The sequence below is a fragment of the Oncorhynchus tshawytscha genome, linkage group LG23 (assembly GCF_018296145.1).
Source record: "Oncorhynchus tshawytscha isolate Ot180627B linkage group LG23, Otsh_v2.0, whole genome shotgun sequence".
Lineage (NCBI taxonomy): Eukaryota > Metazoa > Chordata > Actinopteri > Salmoniformes > Salmonidae > Oncorhynchus > Oncorhynchus tshawytscha.
The window spans coordinates 402,782-420,600 of NC_056451.1; the positions used below are offsets into that span (position 1 = coordinate 402,782).

The 17,819-nt window shown below is 40.8% G+C and overlaps 1 protein-coding gene across 3 annotated transcripts in view; it reads left to right on the top strand.

Moving 5' to 3' along the window:
- The window catches only part of LOC112235448 (receptor-type tyrosine-protein phosphatase U), a 323,340-nt gene that overhangs the window by 223,897 nt on the left and 81,624 nt on the right, over positions 1-17,819 (top strand). For all 3 annotated transcript variants that reach the window (XM_042304415.1, XM_042304418.1, XM_042304417.1), the window contains exons 14-17: positions 5,310-5,448; positions 8,296-8,453; positions 14,565-14,752; positions 16,555-16,678. In XM_042304415.1, coding sequence (XP_042160349.1) covers positions 5,310-5,448; positions 8,296-8,453; positions 14,565-14,752; positions 16,555-16,678 — 609 coding nt within the window. The remainder of the gene's footprint in view (positions 1-5,309; positions 5,449-8,295; positions 8,454-14,564; positions 14,753-16,554; positions 16,679-17,819) is intronic.

Genomic DNA, 17,819 nt, shown 5'->3' on the forward strand with positions numbered 1-17,819 from the left:
ACAAATAGGATTCCCCAGTGTCACACCCTGATCTGTTTCACCTGTCCTTATGCTTGTCTCCACCCTCCTCCAGGTGTCGCCCATCTTCCCCACTTATTCCCTGTCTGTTCGTCTTGTTTGTCAAGTCAATCCGCATTTTGTCTCAGCTTTTCCCCAGTTTCTCTTTTCCTCGCTCTCCTGGTTTTGACTATTGCCTGTCCTGACTCTGAGTCCACCTGCCTGACCACTCTGCCTGCCCCTGACCCTGCCTGCTGTCCTGTGCCTTTGCCCCTTACTCTCAATTTCCGACCTCTTCCTGACCTGACCCTGTGTCTGCCTGCTGTCCTGTGCCTTTGCCACTACTCTGCATTATCAACCCTTGCCTGCATTGACCTGTCATTTGCCTGCCCCTGTTGCTGTAAGGAACATTGTTACCTCAACACAGTCTGCATTTGGGTCTTACCTGAAACGTGATACCCAGATTATAAAAAATGTCAAGGTACAAAACATCAGTGGTTAGTCATTTTGTATCTATATGATCCCTCTAATGTTAAACATGATTGCATTTTTCACCACATTTTCTGGTTGTGAAGCATTACTTTTAATCAGCCTTTGATCAGCAAAGTGGAGACAATTAGTTATCAAAGCTGGAGATTACTTATCAACTTCCAGATGACAGTTTAATTAACAATCTCTTGGCAGCTCCCATCACAACAATAGACTTATATTTCTTCTCTAAGTGCTAATGTCCACTCTCAGCTAGCCGGCAGGTGTATGGATTAATGTGGAAAAAATATATTGTTTGGCTTAATAGAAATTCGCAGACTAAATGTGGCAAGATGATCGTCTCTGTCCAGGGTGTCAGTAAAATAAATCAATTCTTTTCACCCGCAGCCATGTTATTAGGTTGAAAAATATAGGCCTACTCCTCTACTTCACATGATGAATTGAAGTTATATATGCCTTCTCTGTCTCTCTGTGTTGGTAGGAACAAAGTCTTTAATTAATCTTCTGCCAACTACAGTGTCTTCAGAAAGTACTCACACCCCTTGACGTTTTCTACATTCTGTTGTGTTACAGCCTGAATTTAAAATGGATTAAATTAGGCTTGTTTTGTCACTGGCCTCAACACAATACCCCATAATATCAAAGTGGAATTAGGTTTTTTGAAATTTTTACAAATGAATTAAAAATGAAAAGTGAATATGTATGCCACCCCTTTCTTATGGCAAACATATTTAAGTTCAGGAGTAGAAATGTGCTTAACAAGTCACATAATAAGGTGCATGGACTCACTCTGTGTTCAATAATAGTGTTTAACATGATTATTGAATGACTACCTCCTCTCTGTACCCCCACACATACAATTATCTGTAAGGCCCCCTCAGTCGAGCAGTGAATTTCAAACACAGATTCAACTACAAAGACCAGGGAGGCTTTCCAAAGCCTCGTAAAGAATGGTTGGAATGGTTCATTTTTAAAAAGCAGACGTTTAATATCCCTTTGAGCATGGTGAAGTTAATGATTACACTTTGGATGGGGTGTCAACACACCCAGAATCTGCCGTCCTTCATATCTCAGTTGGCCTCATGGGATTTCACCATGAGGCCAATGGTGACTTTAAAACAGTTTCAAGAGAGAACTGAGGATGGATCAAAAACATTGTAGTTGCTCCACAAAACTATCCTAAATGACAGAAAGCTTTAAAAAAAGTAATATTTCAAAACATGCATCCTGTTTGCAACAATTCATTAAAGTAATTACTGCAAAAAAATGTGTCAAAGCAATTCACTTTTTGTCCTTGAATTCAAAGTGTTATATTTGGGTAAGAATACATTACTGAGTTCCACTCTCCATATTTTCAAGCATAGTAGTGTCATCATGTTATGGGTATGATTGTAATCGTTAAGGACTGGGGAGTATTTCAGGATAAAGCGATGAACGTAATGGAGCTAAGCACATGCAAAATCCTAGAGGAAAATATTGGGCAAATGTTGCACAATACTTGTGTACAGAACTCCAAGGATTAACATCAACGGGGCTGTAGTGGAGCGGGTCAAGAGTTTCAAGTTCATTGGTGTCCACATCACCAACAAACTATCATGGTCCAACCACGCCAAGACAGTTGTGAAGAGGGCACGACTAAACCTATTCCCCCTCAGGAGACTGAAAAGACTTGGCATGGATCCCCAGATCCTCAAAAAGTTCTACAGCTGCACCACCAGGCGCTTTCTGATCGGTTGCATCACCGCCTGGTATGTCAACTGCTCGGCATCTGACCGTCTGACCGTAAGGCGCTACAAAGGGTAGTGCATACGGCCCAGTACATCACCGGGGCCAAGCTTCCTGCAACAAAACCTATATAATAGGCGGTGTCAGAGGAAAGCCCATAAAATCGTCAGAGACTCCAGGCACCTAAGTCATAGACTGTTTTCTCTGCTACTGCATGGCAAGCAGTACCGAAGCGCCTAGTCTAGACTGCTGGACAATTCATCATTGACCCCCCCCCCCTTCCATTTGTTTTGTACACTCCTGCTACTCGCTGTTTATTATCTATGCATAGTCACTTCACCCCTACCTACATGTACAAATTACCTTAACTAACCTGTACCCCTGCACACTGACTCGGTACCGGTACCCCCTGTATAAATCCTCGTTATTGTTATGTTATTTTTTTATCTATTTTTTTTAAACTTTAGTTTATTTGTTAAGTATTTACTTAACACGTCTTGAAATGCACGGTTGGTTATGGGCTTGTAAGTAAGCATTTCACGGTAAAGTCTACACTTGTATTCTGCGCATGTGACAAATGAAGTGCTTCTACAGAATATTGACTTAGAGGTGTGAATACTTATGTAAATTCGATATTTCTGTATTTTTAATTTCAATAAATTTGCGCATATTTCTAAAAACATGTTTTCACTTTGTCATTATGGGGTATTGTGTGTAGATGTCTGAGAAAAACAAATATATTTAATCAATTTTGTATTCAGGCTGTAACATAACAAAATGTGGCTTAAGTCAAAGTGTATAAATACTTTCTGAAGGGAGGCTGGCTGAATTAGTTATACCTGTCACCCTTGCATGTCAAGCATACTTGTGATACACAAAAAGATGACCTGTGATACTCATATAAGGAACCCCAAGGCTGTATCCACTCTGTCAGAGGATTTATAAGGCTCAGAGTCCATTAGTCTATGTGATCTGTCCACAAATGACATCTATGGTAATTATCTAAATAAATGTGATAGACTGTAAAAAACATTAGTGTCAGAGTACATACAAGGCTGCTAAAACTTTGGGGCTATCCCTTAGTATTGATCAAATGCAACGAGTCATATACAGTATTTGGTGATTTTTCATAAGAAAAACTCTGGGCACCAACCACAAACTTTTCCAAATTGTACTGTAAGAATTCTCTCCCATAGGGATGTGGTCAATGAAATGCCCCTGGGCCTGGTTGCACAAGAAGAGGGCTAAAACATGGCTTCTTTTCCCTTTCCTCTTGCCTCTGCCCCAGATCTCATTCTGTTCTTGTGAGCCTCTTCATTCCAACCACTAGCTATCTAGACCTCTTTCCTTAGGCCAGCTCTGACTTTCTCCTCCACTAGAGAATGGCTGTGCTGTTACTAAAGGCACAGTAGGGCTGGTTGCAGGGCTGGTTGCAGGGCTGCTTGGGCCGTAAGGAGAGGCTGACACTACACAGAGAAAGTAGATCAGTGGGTTACTGCTACAAGACAAAAAAAAGCTTCTTGCTTCGCCCATTTCCATAAGTGTAGAGCTTTGTGCCAGTGAGATGAGTAACTTGCTATTATAATAATGGCCTTTACTGTATCTTAGACACTGGGGCACCTTGAAATTATACTGGGGAAAGGGGAATACCTAGTCAGTTGCACAACTGAATGCATTCAACTGAAATGTATTTCGTATTTAACCCAACCCCTCTGAATCAGAGAAGTGCGGGGGGCTGCCTTAATCAACATCATTGGTGCCCAAAGAGCAGTTGTTAACTGCCTTGCTCAAGGGTAGAAAGGCAGATTTTTTCACCTTGCCAGTTAGGGGATGTGAACTAGCAACCTTTCAGTTATGGGATCAACGCTCTTAACGACTAGGCTACCTGCCACCCTTACTCTACTGTACTGTATTTAAATAAACCACACTATCGTCTTGGATTTAGATTAGTGTTGTCTTGGATTTCACCACAAAAAAATGCTTTTGTTTTGATGTGGCATTAAACATTCTGTGGTTATACAGAATGTCTTTGTCTTCAAGCAAAGTCACATTCATTAGGGCACACAATTGAAAAGCGAAAAGGTCTAGGTAGGCCCTCTCTATTTCAGTCTGCGGTTCTTCTGTTTGATGCCCGTTGAACACGACCCAGGTACCAAGTGTGGCAAGCTTGTGAAGACCCTCCACAAAACATTCCCCCAGTCCTAAGCAACTTTTATCCCTGGCCTCATACAGTATATCTCAAACCTCCTTTCCTGTGTATTACTCAAAGACACAAAGGGCTCTTATTGTCAAAGAAGATGCAAACCTTTCCTCATGGCTATTAAAAGAGCAGAGAAATATCCAGTATGATTCACCTATTGAAAAGCATGCACATGACAGTGGTCTGTTTGTGTCTCCCATCCAATTATTTTGTCTAATGAACACAATGTGTCTATATTAGCAGGAGCTATTGACGTGGGCACCACCCTTTGTAAGTGTTTTTATCGTACATTCTGGTAGCCGACAGAGTTTCAATATGTAACATTTGTCCCTTGAAACATACTGCCATATAAATAAATGAAACCGTGCGAATGAATGCACAGATGTGGCGGTAAAGAGTCAGTCTGTTTTGAAACATTCTATATTTTCTCAGCGGTCAGGGTGGTTAGTGTCAGTCCAGCCATTGTGATATGACAGTGATGACTGTTGTGTATGTTAAGCATTGATTATTGATCTGCATTTTAAGCCTGTACATTTCTTCCTATATCCCTTTTTCTGTCCCCCTCTTTGTACATTTTTATTTAACTAGGCAAGTCAGTTAAGAACAAATTATTATTTACAATGGTGGCCTAGGAAGAGCCTTGTTCAGGGGAAGAATGACAGATTGTTACCTTGTCAGATTGGAGATTCAATCTAGCAACCTTTTGGTTGCTTGCCCAACACTCTAACCACTAGGCTAGCTGCCACCCCTCTTTCAACCCTCTCTGTCTGTATCTCTCCTTCCTTCTGTTTCTCTCGCTCTGTCTCTCTCCACCCCCCTCTCTGTCCCACCTCCTTTCTCTCTCCCTTCATCCCTCCCCATCTCTGCTTCCTCCCCTCACTTCATATCTCTCTCTCAGTGGCCTGTAAGGACCACCGGCGGGCTCTGGAGGTGTCCCAACACTCAGAGGAGATGGGGCTGATCCTGGGGGTGTGTGCTGGGGGCCTGGTGGTGCTCATCCTGCTCCTGGGGGCCATCATCATCATCATAAGGAAGGGGTGAGTCACTGGCCCACATTTTTATACCACTTCTCAGTCCTCACTCAGTTAGCCAAATAGTTAACTTTCTTCAGACACAGGGTGGTAAATAAGTTGTTTCCTAACTGACAATCTCTCGACCACACAAACCATCTGTAGAATGTTGATGCTATTTTTTTTATTCTACTCTCGAGTCTTCCCTAGAACTCGTATTTGCCTTTCCAAACTGCCAGGTTGTTTTGAAGAGAGTACATGTGACAGGGAGGTAGGGAGAGAGAGAGAGGGGTACACCCTTATGGTGTATCAGAGGGACCACACCGCTCTCATCTGCAGGGCTTGTTTGAGTGTGAAATATTTAATTAAATGCAAATACAATTCAATTACTCACTTACTGTAATTACGCACGCCAGGCAGAAGCGTGACCCATAAATGAGAGGATAATTGGGAGGGAAAAGGTGTGCTTTTGGAGATGATTAGCTTAGCTGCTAGCTCCCAAAGGTCTCACCTCCCCGCAGATGGTGCCAACAAGAGGGTCGCCCCACACACCTTTATGGCAGCATATGACCCAGACGTTACACCCTACTCATATACTCGCTTTCACAGGAGTGACTTGACACTGCCCTGAGGGGAGTGTCTGGGTTTTGCCCGCTGTTTAATGGGCCCACTATGATATTTAAATACATTTTGTTGTAATTATTGGGACAGTGAAGTTTTTTTCTTCTTTTGGCTGTATACTTGACAAGTTTGGATTTGAAATCAAACAATTTGAGGGTATTTTCATCCATATTGGGTGAACCGTTTAGGAATTACGGCAGTTTTTGTACATAGTCCCCCCATTTTAGGGGAGCAAAAGTATTCAGACAATTCACTTGTATTAAAGTATATGTGTCTTAAGGTAGTAAAAAATAAGTATTTGCATTTTCAAATTCATAGTATGCAATGACTACATGAAGCTTGTGACTCTACAAACTTGTTGGATGCATTTGCTGTTTGTTTTGTGTTTCAGATGATTTTGTGCCCAATAGAAATGAATGGTAAACTATTTGTCACTTTTATTGTAAATAAGAATAGAATATGTATTTAAACACTTCTACATGAATGTGGATGCTACCATGATTAAGGATAATCCTAAATGAATGTGAATCATGATGAGAGAGAAAGTTACACATGCACAAATATCATACTCCCAAGACATGCTAACCTCTCATCATTACAATAAAAGGGGAGGTTTGCATTTTTTGGGAGTATGATATTTGTGCATGTGTAACTTTCTGCACTGTAATCTCATAGTCATTGTTTGATTTCAAGTCCAAACCTTTGGAGTATAGAGCCAAAAGGCAAAAAATTATTCACTGTACCAATCATTTCGGAGAGCACTGTTATATACCCCTAATTCTTGAGAAATATACAAATGCCTCATGAGCTAGTTCCAACCCCATCATAACTCGTCTATGCTTATTCAGAAATAGGTGGACATTTCTCAATTAGGTAAAGAGGGTTGTTGAGAGTTTCCAGTCCAGCTGAACAGGCATTATACATTTAATTTATTTTCATTTAACCTTTTTTAACCAGGTTAGTCTCATTGAGATTAAAAAACGATTGTTCAATTGAGACCTGGCCAATATAGCAGCACATTCATTTTCATTTACAAATAAAACACAAAGCACTATAGTTAAAAAAAAAACATACATTTACACATTGAGCAGGCATGTTGTAGGGAGAACTCAGTTCATATCGTTTCCAGTCTGTTAAAGCATCAGTAACCCCCAACAACTGCTCCCCGGGCACCGATGATGTCGATTAAGGCAGACCCTGCACCTCTCTGATTCAGAGGAGTTGGGTTAAATGCGGAATCCATATTTTGGTTAAATGCATTTTGTTGTGCAACTGACTAGGTAACCCCCTTTCCCTATATGTAGCCTATTAAAATACACTATATATGCAAAAGTATGTGGACACCCCTTCAAATTTGTGGATTTGTCTATTTCAGCCATACCCGATGCTGACAGGTGTATAATATTGAGCACATAGCCATACAATCTCCATAGACAAACATTAGCTGTAGAATGGCCTTACTGAAGTGCTCAGTGACTGTCAACATGGCACCGTCATAGGATGCCAACTTTCCCGCAATCAGTTTGTCAAATTTCTGCCCTGCTAGAGCTGCACTGGTCAACTGTATGTTCTGTTATTATGAAGTGGAAACGTGTAGGAGCAACAATGGCTCAGCCGCGAAATTGTAGGCCACACAAGCTCATAGAACAGGACCGCCGAGTGCTGAAGCTCATAGACATTGTCTGTCCTCAGTTGCAACACTCACTACAGAGTTCCAAACAGCCTCTGGGAGCAAGTCAGCACAATAACATAGTTGGGAGCTTCATGTAATGGGTTTCCATGGCCGAGCAGTAAGCCTAAGAGCACCATAATCAATGCCAAGCATCGGCTCGTGTGGTGTGGAGCTCGCCGCCATTGGACTCTTGAGCAGTGGAAAAGTGTTCTCTGGAGTGATGATTCACGCTTCACCATCTGGCAGTCCAACGGACGATTCTGGGTTTGGCGGATGCCAGGAGAATGCTACTTGCCTGAATGCATAGTGCCAACTGTAAACTTTGATGGAGGAGGAATAATGGTATGGGGCTGTTTTTCATGTTTTGGGCTAGGCCCCTTAGTGTCAGTGACATATTCAATAAGAGGCTGGTCTAGCTGCTTTGGCTGTGGTTTGGTCCTGCCACCCTCCTACCTTTCCATTGTTTTGCCAATCGATCATTCACATGCTTGTGTTCTCTGGCTGCCAATGAAGAGTTTCAGTGGCGAAATAAAACGGTTGCTTTCTCTATCCCCCCCCCCTCTCTCACTGTGTGTTTGTAGGAAGCCAGTGAACATAAATAACACACCCATAACGTACCGTCAGGAGAAGAGTCACATGGGTTCGATGGAGCGCAGTTTCACTGACCAGAGTACCCTGCAGGAGGATGAGCGTGTGGCCCTCTCTGCAGCACGCATGGCACACACCTGCAGCATGCGCGGTAAGACACACACACACAGGCATAAGCACACACACCTGCAGTATGTACTTTCAAATAAAAAGAAGACACCAGCAATCAAGCTATGATTCATTCCTGGAACACCTGAGGACTAAAATATTCACTCACATAATCACTTAGGACAAGCTTTTCCCAAAATGTTCATCAAACGCGCCCACAATATTGTGTGTGAACGTTATTCCTCCGACAACGTCCATCTAGCCTTAGAAAAGCTTCATATACCTCAGAAGCAGCTATGCTCCCTGCAGCAGATCCACAGTCTAATAAGATAACAAGAAAAATAAAATTGCAAACAGAAGTAAAGTGATACACCTTCTGGCAAGAAAATGATTTGTGATTCTAGTTGTCTTCCTTCTCATCTCGATATCTTGAAATATTAAGGTGCATAACAGAGAAGGAAGGAACAATCATCTTGTTCCTTAAAGTTTCCTTAACTTTAAGTCAGTTTGCACAAAACATTGAAGGTGAATTTCCCCCTTAAATTAAGTGAAAAAGTTAAGGGTACCCATAATGTCCCTTAATTGCTTCATTCAGTATCGATGTAAACAGCATTTGTAGAGGTGAATGTTGCTGTCATCCACTCTGTTTACCAAAGGAAAACATCAACCAGCTACTGTAGTTACTTAGCTAAATAATGGAGGGTGCACAATCCATGGCTACAAAGCTAACTGCCTAGTCTATCTTTAGCTGGGGGATTCTGCAACTTTGAGCACTTTGACCCTGCAAGCTTTCAGAAATGAAAATGTGTTGAAACACCATTTTACCACTATTATAATTGCTTTTGATTTGTCTAGAAATAATATCTGATAATGGCTGTGATCGTGGTATTCAAGGAATGTATATATTTTTGTCATTTTTCTCAGACAGAAAATTGACAAATGTCATTTCGATCATGTCATTCAACATCAGTTTTAATTGAAAATTAAATATCATACAGTTAATTTGTATCACATTAATTTATACATGTATTCATTAATTTGTATTTCATCTTATTTTATGTGATTTTTAATGTTTTTCTAATATACATTATTCAACACAATGCCTGAATGTATAAACAGAAAAAAATGTTTTTATCATGAAAAATGAGATGAGACCTTTTTGTGAGATTATGATAACAACCATATGATAACCCTATCTAAAACAAATCAATCAATCAAATTATACATAATATTCTCATTTACCTAAAAAATATGGGTGTGGTGGAAATGACATCTATGTAAAAAAAAAAAAAAAAAAAAAAAATGAAAACAATATTTTATTACAAACAGTTTGAACAACAACCATTGTTAAACATTTAATTCATTTAAGATAAATTAAGATTCCAAAAGTAGCCGGTGGGAAGAGCTCAAGGAAGGAGGCCAGTGTTTTTGAGAGATGGGCCCAGATTGCAGGAGGGTCATCTGCATAGAAGAGCTCAATGAGCAAAGTGAAACTGTATAATTTGTGGTATGTCCATAACGGGTGTGGAGGGCCACCTGCTTGTGAGAATCACTGAAGTGAACTGCCTGGATTTCACTGGTGTATTTACACAGGTAGTTCTCTGCAAAGTCAATATGCACGATGATCTCTCCTCATATTCTCTTTTAATTATATCAGTTTGGAGTATTGATGTCGAATGTTGTACACGTGTTTCCCCAACTTCTCTTTCAATCCTTTGGAAAAGTCCTCCAGTAGACTCTGCAGTGTGCTTACACACCTTTTCTTTTGCTGTCAAATGTACAGTGAAGTTCTCCATGTTTCCCTCTTTTGTTTTTCCTTCTCTCTCTTCAGCTTTGTTTTTCCACTCAAACCACCATGTCTGCTCACCAGCATCAAAGTCAGATGTTTTAAGCTCTTTTGCTTGGCAAAGGGAGCACTTTGTGTACATGCACTCTTTCTTCAGGTTCTCACAGCATAAAGACTCAATAAGGTTCTCAATGTTGCTGTAGCTGATCCCTTTGTGATGCTGTAGTTTTGCTGCCATGAACTGGAGGTTGGCTCGGGTTTTGCAGAGGCATGTGTCCCTATCCTGGACTGTTGGCTTGACAACCCAAAAAGGACGTATTCTGTAGAATTCATAGTAGGACATTTTAATCTCTAAATGATCCCTCTTAAAATTCTGATAAAGGTTCTGAATTGTGCCAGCACTTCTGCTTTTTCTTCTTGTTCCTTGTTACTGTGTCATTTTTCTCTGTTGATGCTCTACTGTTGTCATCACGTTCATAGAATCTAGTGATTGTCTCTTCTGTGGCTTTGTAATTATGGTACACTTTTTTTCCCTTGAGTTTTGAAGACGTGTTGGCCTGTTTTCATTTGCTCTTTGACCAGGCCATACTTTCTCAGGATGTTGCCTCTGAGCATTTTTGAAGCTTGTCCTTGGCACTGCACATTTTTTTATAGTTTTGCTTTAACTCTGATGATCAATGATGGCATTTTGAAACAATAAAATCCTTCGGTGTTCCTTTCATTTGCTGTTTTGTCTTTGTCTTTGGGGAATCTTGTCTCTCCATTTTCTTCATCAGTTGATCATACATTATTTTGTATTTCTCAGCTTTCCGTAAAGTTTTATTGAGTTTGACATTTGTCATTTGTATTTTTGAGCGACCTCTTCCAAACCTTTTCCTTCCAGCAAGTATTCGACTTCTCATTCCTGTTGCAGATGATGAGGAAGGGGTATCAGGGCATGCATCAGGGGCAGGTAAGTTAGGGGCAGGTATGTTAGCCTCATGTTCTGGCTGCAAGTCCTCTGGTGACTGGTGTTGCCTGATAGGTAGGTCTCCAGTGCACCTGTTCTCTTTAAAGTCTGTCTTCTATTCCGTTGGTTGCATTTCCATTGCCTTCTCTTGCTTCTTTGTTTTCGCTTTGTAAGATCAGAGATAGATTTCACTTCTCTCTTCTCTTTTTTCTTCCAGTATCTCTCCCTGTCTATATGCAGATGTATTTTTATTTGGTTTCTATGTCTGTGACCTCTGTGCTGTTTTACAGTGGGGCAAAAAAGTATTTAGTCAGCCACCAATTTTGCAAGTTCTCCCACTTAAAAAGATGAGAGAGGCCTGTAATTTTCATCATAGGTACACTTCAACTATGACAGACAAAATTAGAGAAAAAAAATCCAGAAAATCACATTGTAGGATTTTTAATTAATTGATTTGCAAATGATCTTTTTAAGTGGGAGAACTTGCACAATTGGTGGCTGACTAAATACTTTTTTTCCCCACTTGTATGTGGCATCTTTTAAAAGCAAAGAAAAATACTACTTAAGTTTTCAACTTGTGCACATCTTGGAGCATTTTCGAGATTAAAATTCATTTAAAGCATGATTAAATAAGCCTAAAATAAATGTTAAAAAGTACAAAGTAAAAACATAATATATTTTTGTCATTTCTGCTACGTTCGGTCATTTTCACCACAGTTAAGTTTGTGTTGGAAATGACTGTCATGGAAATGACACTTCTACAGTTTTTGGAGAAAAATTACAGGTTAGCATGTTTTGGCTAGTATTGCAGCTGGCATATTATTTACACTAAATACATAAAATGATTCTACCACAAAGTAAAGAAATGATCACCTGTTCGGAAATGACTGACAATGAATATGTTCTCTACACAAGTAATATTTACCTAGATTTAGCTTCAATTTCTGGACATCATATCCTGAACAACTGTCCGCTGCAGCCATGTGCTTCAGTGTCTGTAATACGTTTCCATGGTAACTAAGTTAACATTCTCTTGACAAAACTTTATTCATGACGAATTTTCCCTCAGTGGTGGAAATGACACCACTACCAAAGGATAGGTATATTTTGTGGGGCAGGTGAGAGACTGGTTAGCAGAGCTCAACAACAAAAAACATCCCCATAAATATTGATATAGATTTTATTTTATTTACTTTTTCTCTAGGAGATAACATTATATAATGTGCAATTAATGTTTTCTCATAGAAAAACATACTAGAAGCTTAAAAGGGACAAGGACAAAACAGTGAAATTGAGGTATAAAATGCATCTGAAAAGTAGCTAGAGGTGTTAAAGAAATCTGGGGTGATTGTAGTGTGAACTTAACATATAAAGAATAAAAACATATATATTTTTTTATAAAATCCACCAAATTTACCCTGAGGACATAGAAGTGATCGTAGTTGCAGAATCACCCAGCTACTCCGTAAGCTAGCTTGAGAAAAATGTAACTCCAAGAAATGTGGGTTATTACTTTCTGAGGTAATTTGGTTATCCTGTCTTGATTGTAGAGGTTCTATTTTGCTATCTTACAAAGTTAAAGCGATCTCTTTGAGTTTAGTCAGTGAATCAGGCCGTCCCAATGGTAACCTGAAATTCTTTCAGCCGTACATGCCTTCAAACTAAGGAAATATTTGAGGTGCTCTATGCAACGCCCTTTAACAATTCCCTTAGGTAAGGGAAAATGATTCCTTAAGGTAAACTCTTAAGGGAAACACTTTAGATGTTCTATATAACCAGGCCCTGATACACTTAATAGTTAATCAAAGAGATAAAATGGTGTTGGGTCTGTAACTTTTCACCCTCCTCATGGAGAAAAGCACCCTAGCTAATTATAACACACAAAGTAAGAAAACAAATAAATGCATAATTCTAGCATTGCCCACAATTATTAATAAGATACTAATGAGATAGAACAATATAAGCAATATAACAGTGTAGATGTACAAATTATGGCAATGGCATATATGATGATAAGCGGTTAAGAGGCAAGCCGTAATTTTGATTAAGACATGAGCGAGCTGAGACGGATGTAGCCTATATGCCACCTATTTGTTCAGCATTTTTTAAATTTACAGAGCGACATAAACATGGGGCTTTCTTACAGTATTCTCCTTGTACATCAAGTCAGAACCATATAATAAATAACGTGGGCACATAAGCAGACAATGAAATATTCAACAATATTAAATGTAATATTCAATCATTACATTTCTATAAAACAGGCTATAGGCCACATGTGCACTACCAAGTCTGAACAGTAGACTACATGCTACAATTGTGCCAAGCACGTACCTATTGTCATCCTTTTGTTGGTTGTGAAATTCGTGTCTATGCAGTGTGTAGTTGAGCCACAACATTTGTTTTCCCCAGTGATCAGAGTTTTACAGCATTGTCTACTGTATATGTGATGCACAATTCTCATGTTTTGAAACCCTTTCAGACAGATGTTTTAAATCCTTAAACCCAGACTTGGACCACACACCCTCTCAACTGAATAACAGGCGAAATGGTGATTGCTTTGAGAGGCTTGCAGTTAGCCACTGCTTCCTTCCAAACCACTCATTGTTGAACTTGCGATTTCAGACTTGTTGTGTAATGTTTATGTCCAATGGCCGATGAGCACCAATACATGTTATCTCTGATTTCTCTTTATATGACAAGGATTGAAAAGGATTTGCTAGTAGATTGTCAACTTGATTCATGGTGACGACTGCTAGCTTGCTAGCTAAGATTTTGAAAGTATAAAAATGTTGAAAGTATCAGTCCAATCAAAGCTACTGTAGATATAATGTCATGTCATTCTATCTGTGGCCAATGACCTTGAGCCTTCTTGGATGGGCACTTGTAACCCAAGGGGCTAAAATGTTCGAGTTCTAACCTTAGACTTGGGGGTGACGTACTGCCCCATGAGTGATAGAAAACTTAGCCAATCATGACAGAAAACTGAGCCAATCAGGCACAACGCTCTGTATTTTCTGCTGGCTTGCCCCACCACCACAAAGCACTGAGCTAGGCTGAAACACCTGCATTTTCGAGCTGCCTTGTTTTTTGCGGCTTTATTAACTCGATGACATTTGTTTTACATTGTTTGCAATCTGATATGTGAGGTGTATTAATGCCAAAATAACAAGCAAACCAGGAAAAAATGTATCCCCAAAAAATTTACCTAAAAATGTGGGGCTCAAAACAGGTGGGGGCTCTGCCCCACCTGCCCTGAATAACGGGTCACCACTGAGCCTATGGAATATTGACTGGCATTGACATCAACAGGAGTTTCATGTGAAAAATGAAGTTGCAAATTACTCAATTTCAGATACCACCTTTTGTGTGTAACTCTATGCCTAATGGTGCCCCCTTCCTTTGTCCTTCTCTCACAGGTGAGCAGTGTAGCTCAGTGAACGAGTCCAGTAGTCTTCTGGGGGGTTCGCCACGACGCCAGTGTGGGCGTAAGGGCTCACCCTACCACACTGGTCAGCTCCACCCTGCTGTGCGCGTGGCTGACCTTCTCCAGCACATCAACCAGATGAAAACTGCAGAGGGGTACGGCTTCAAACAGGAGTACGAGGTAGGAAGTATAGGTACAGAGGCATGGTTGTGGCTGATGTGTGTTTGGTTGGTATAATGGTGTGTTGCTGGAAAATAATGGTGTGCGAAAATACAAGTTTGTGGTCTTGTCACCGTACACTATTTAGGGGTTTAAAATGTAGAATAAGTCATCATTTAAAAGTAAAAATTGTCTACAGGAGATTATGCATTTTAGTAGTCAGATTGTGTGAAGTTATCACTCACGTCCCAGTTGTTACAGATTGTGAAAATGCATGATCAGGGGTAAAAGACACTTCTTGGGCCAAGGTCACTGTGAGACTATTAAAAAATCATCATTGTCTGGAGCTCAAATAGCCCCTCTGTCAGAGTGGCTGTCGCTGATGAAGCCCCAATCCCCAGGGGTTCTCCAGACCAGGCCATTTGTTCCCCAGCCCAGTGACCGCCAATTGTCTCAGCATCGGGGGCTCGGTGGCTTCCAACCCCTGGCTGACCTCCAGTACCACACTGAAAAAAGAAGAACCTCTGTACTCTGGTTGGAGGAGAATTCTCAACAGAGGTTTTTAGGCTTGTATAGGATGCCACCAAGTTGAAAGTGTTATTAAGTGGTGCACAACGAGGGAGTCATTTTGTTAAGTCATTGCCTACAATTAAGGAGAGAAGCCTTGGAGGACTCTGTTCCAAACTTCTTTATGCATCAGGGAGTGTATGTTAAGGAGAGTCTCCCTCAGTTCCATTATCTTCCGAGGGCTCCCAAGTGGCGCAGACCCTGGTTTGATCTCGGGCTGTATCACAACCAGCCGTGATCAGGAGTGCCATAGGGCGGTGCACAATTGGCCCAGCATCGTCCGGGTTAGGGGAGGGTTTGGCCTGGGTAGGCCATCATTGTAAATAAGAATTTGTTCTTAGTTGAGTCTGTACTTTATCTGAGTCTGTACTTTACCATAGGTAGAGAGGGAAATGTTTTGTTTTGGGAGACAAGCAGAACTTAACCCACTTATTATTCCAGTACCTCTGTAAAGGCTGATTTCCATGGCTGTCTGGATGCGTCGGGCCACATTTTGGAGGGCACACAGCCCTGAAACATTTCTCCCCGGTGGGATACTTCTCCATGATTAGGAAAAAGGAAAGTAGTCAAAACCGGTGGGCTGGTTGACACAGTAATATTGCACTGGGGAGAAAAAAGACAGCGATAATTTGTAAACACTGCAGCAAAATTATTCATAACACAGTTATGTAACGGCTCAGACTGTTCTTCACTGTGTCTCATCTTGTCTTTCATTCGAGTATTACTCATTTTTTGTGTGATCCTCAGAACCAATTAACCCCTCCCTCCCTCCCTGCATCCTCCACCCCGATCAATGGGCCTAAATCTCCAAGTCTGCATTGGGGAAAAGTTGGTGTAATCCCAGGCAGAGTTTGGGTGGTTACTCTCTCTGTGGGGAGCAGCGGGGTTGTATTCCCCTGCTCAGCATGCAGGCTTGTATTCACCCACAGTCCCCCCCTGGGGGCTGAACAACCACAGGGGTGTGTGTGGGGGGAAACTTGGCTTGTCATCTATGATGCTTTTGAACTCCCTTTCAGTTCGAATGGTCTTTGAATAGCACTACACCGTCATGATGTATGCATTGGCTCACTACTTGAAAGATATTGCTCCAATTATACCCATTAATTTTCTATTTCCCCCTTACGTCGCTCAAACACAACAGACAACTGCAGATATAATGGTTTAGAAGAGACGCATTGTAAATATGTTTGACTCGATAGGGGAAGGGTGATATTGGTGATAGTATCATTAACATATACTTCCCTACCCCTCCACAGAGCTTCTTTGATGGCTGGGACTGCACCAAAAAGAAGGACAAAACTAAAGGGAGGAATGACACGTTGATGGGATATAAGTCATCATGGACATGCCAGCCCTCTTGGGACGAATGCACTGATCACCGTAAGCAATATTGTCAATCACAAATATGTGTTATGCTCTTTTACATGAACATATTGATATGTAGGATCTTTTGGCCAGGTCTTCCATGTAAAATATATATTTTTACCTCAGTGGAAGAACCTAGGGTAAAAATACAGTTGAAGTCGGAAGTTTACATACACTTAGGTTGGAGACATTAAAACTTGTTTTTCAACCACTCCACAAATTTCTTGTTAACAAACTATAGTTTTGGCAAGTCGGTCAGGACATCTACTTTGTGCATGACTTTTAAACTCAGTGCCTTTGCTTGACATCATGGGAAAATCAAAAGTAATCAGCCAAGACCTCAGACAAAAAAATGTAGACCTCCACAAGTCTGGTTCATCCAATTTCCAAACGCCAAACGAAGGTACCACGTTCATCTGTACAAATAATAGTACTTAAGTATAAACACCATGGGACCACGCAGCCGTCATACCGCTCAGGAAGGAAACGCGTTCTGTCTCCTAGAAATTAACGTAATTTGGTGCGAAAAGTGCAAATCAATCCCAGAACAACAGCAAAGAACCTTGTGAAGATGCTGGAGGAAATGGGTACAAAAATATCTATATCCACAGTAAAACGAGTCCTATATCGACATAACCTGAAAGGCCTCTTTAGCAAGGAAGAAGCCACTGCTCCAAAACCTCCATTAAAAAGCCATATACATATAGGGTTGAAGTCGGAAGGTTACATACACCTTAGCCAAATACATTTAGACCCCAAGCAACTTTGGAAGTATGCTTGGGGTCATTGTCCATTTGGAAGATGCATTTGCGACCAAGCTTCAACTTCCTGACTGATGTCTTGAGATGTTGCTCCAATATATCCACATCATTTTCCTCCCTAATGAAGCCATCTATTTGGTGATGTGCACCAGTCCCCCCTGCAGCAAAGCACCCCAACAAGATGATGCTGCCACCCCGTGCTTTACGGCTGGGATGGTGTTCTTTGGCTTGCAAGCCTCGCCCTTTTCCTAAAAACATAATGATAGTCATTATGGCCAAACAGTTCTATTTTTGTTTCTTCAGACCAGAGGACACTTTTTCTCCAAAAAGTACAATCTTTGTCCCAATGTGCAGTTGCAAACCGTGGTCTGGCTTTTTTATGGCAGTTTTGGAGC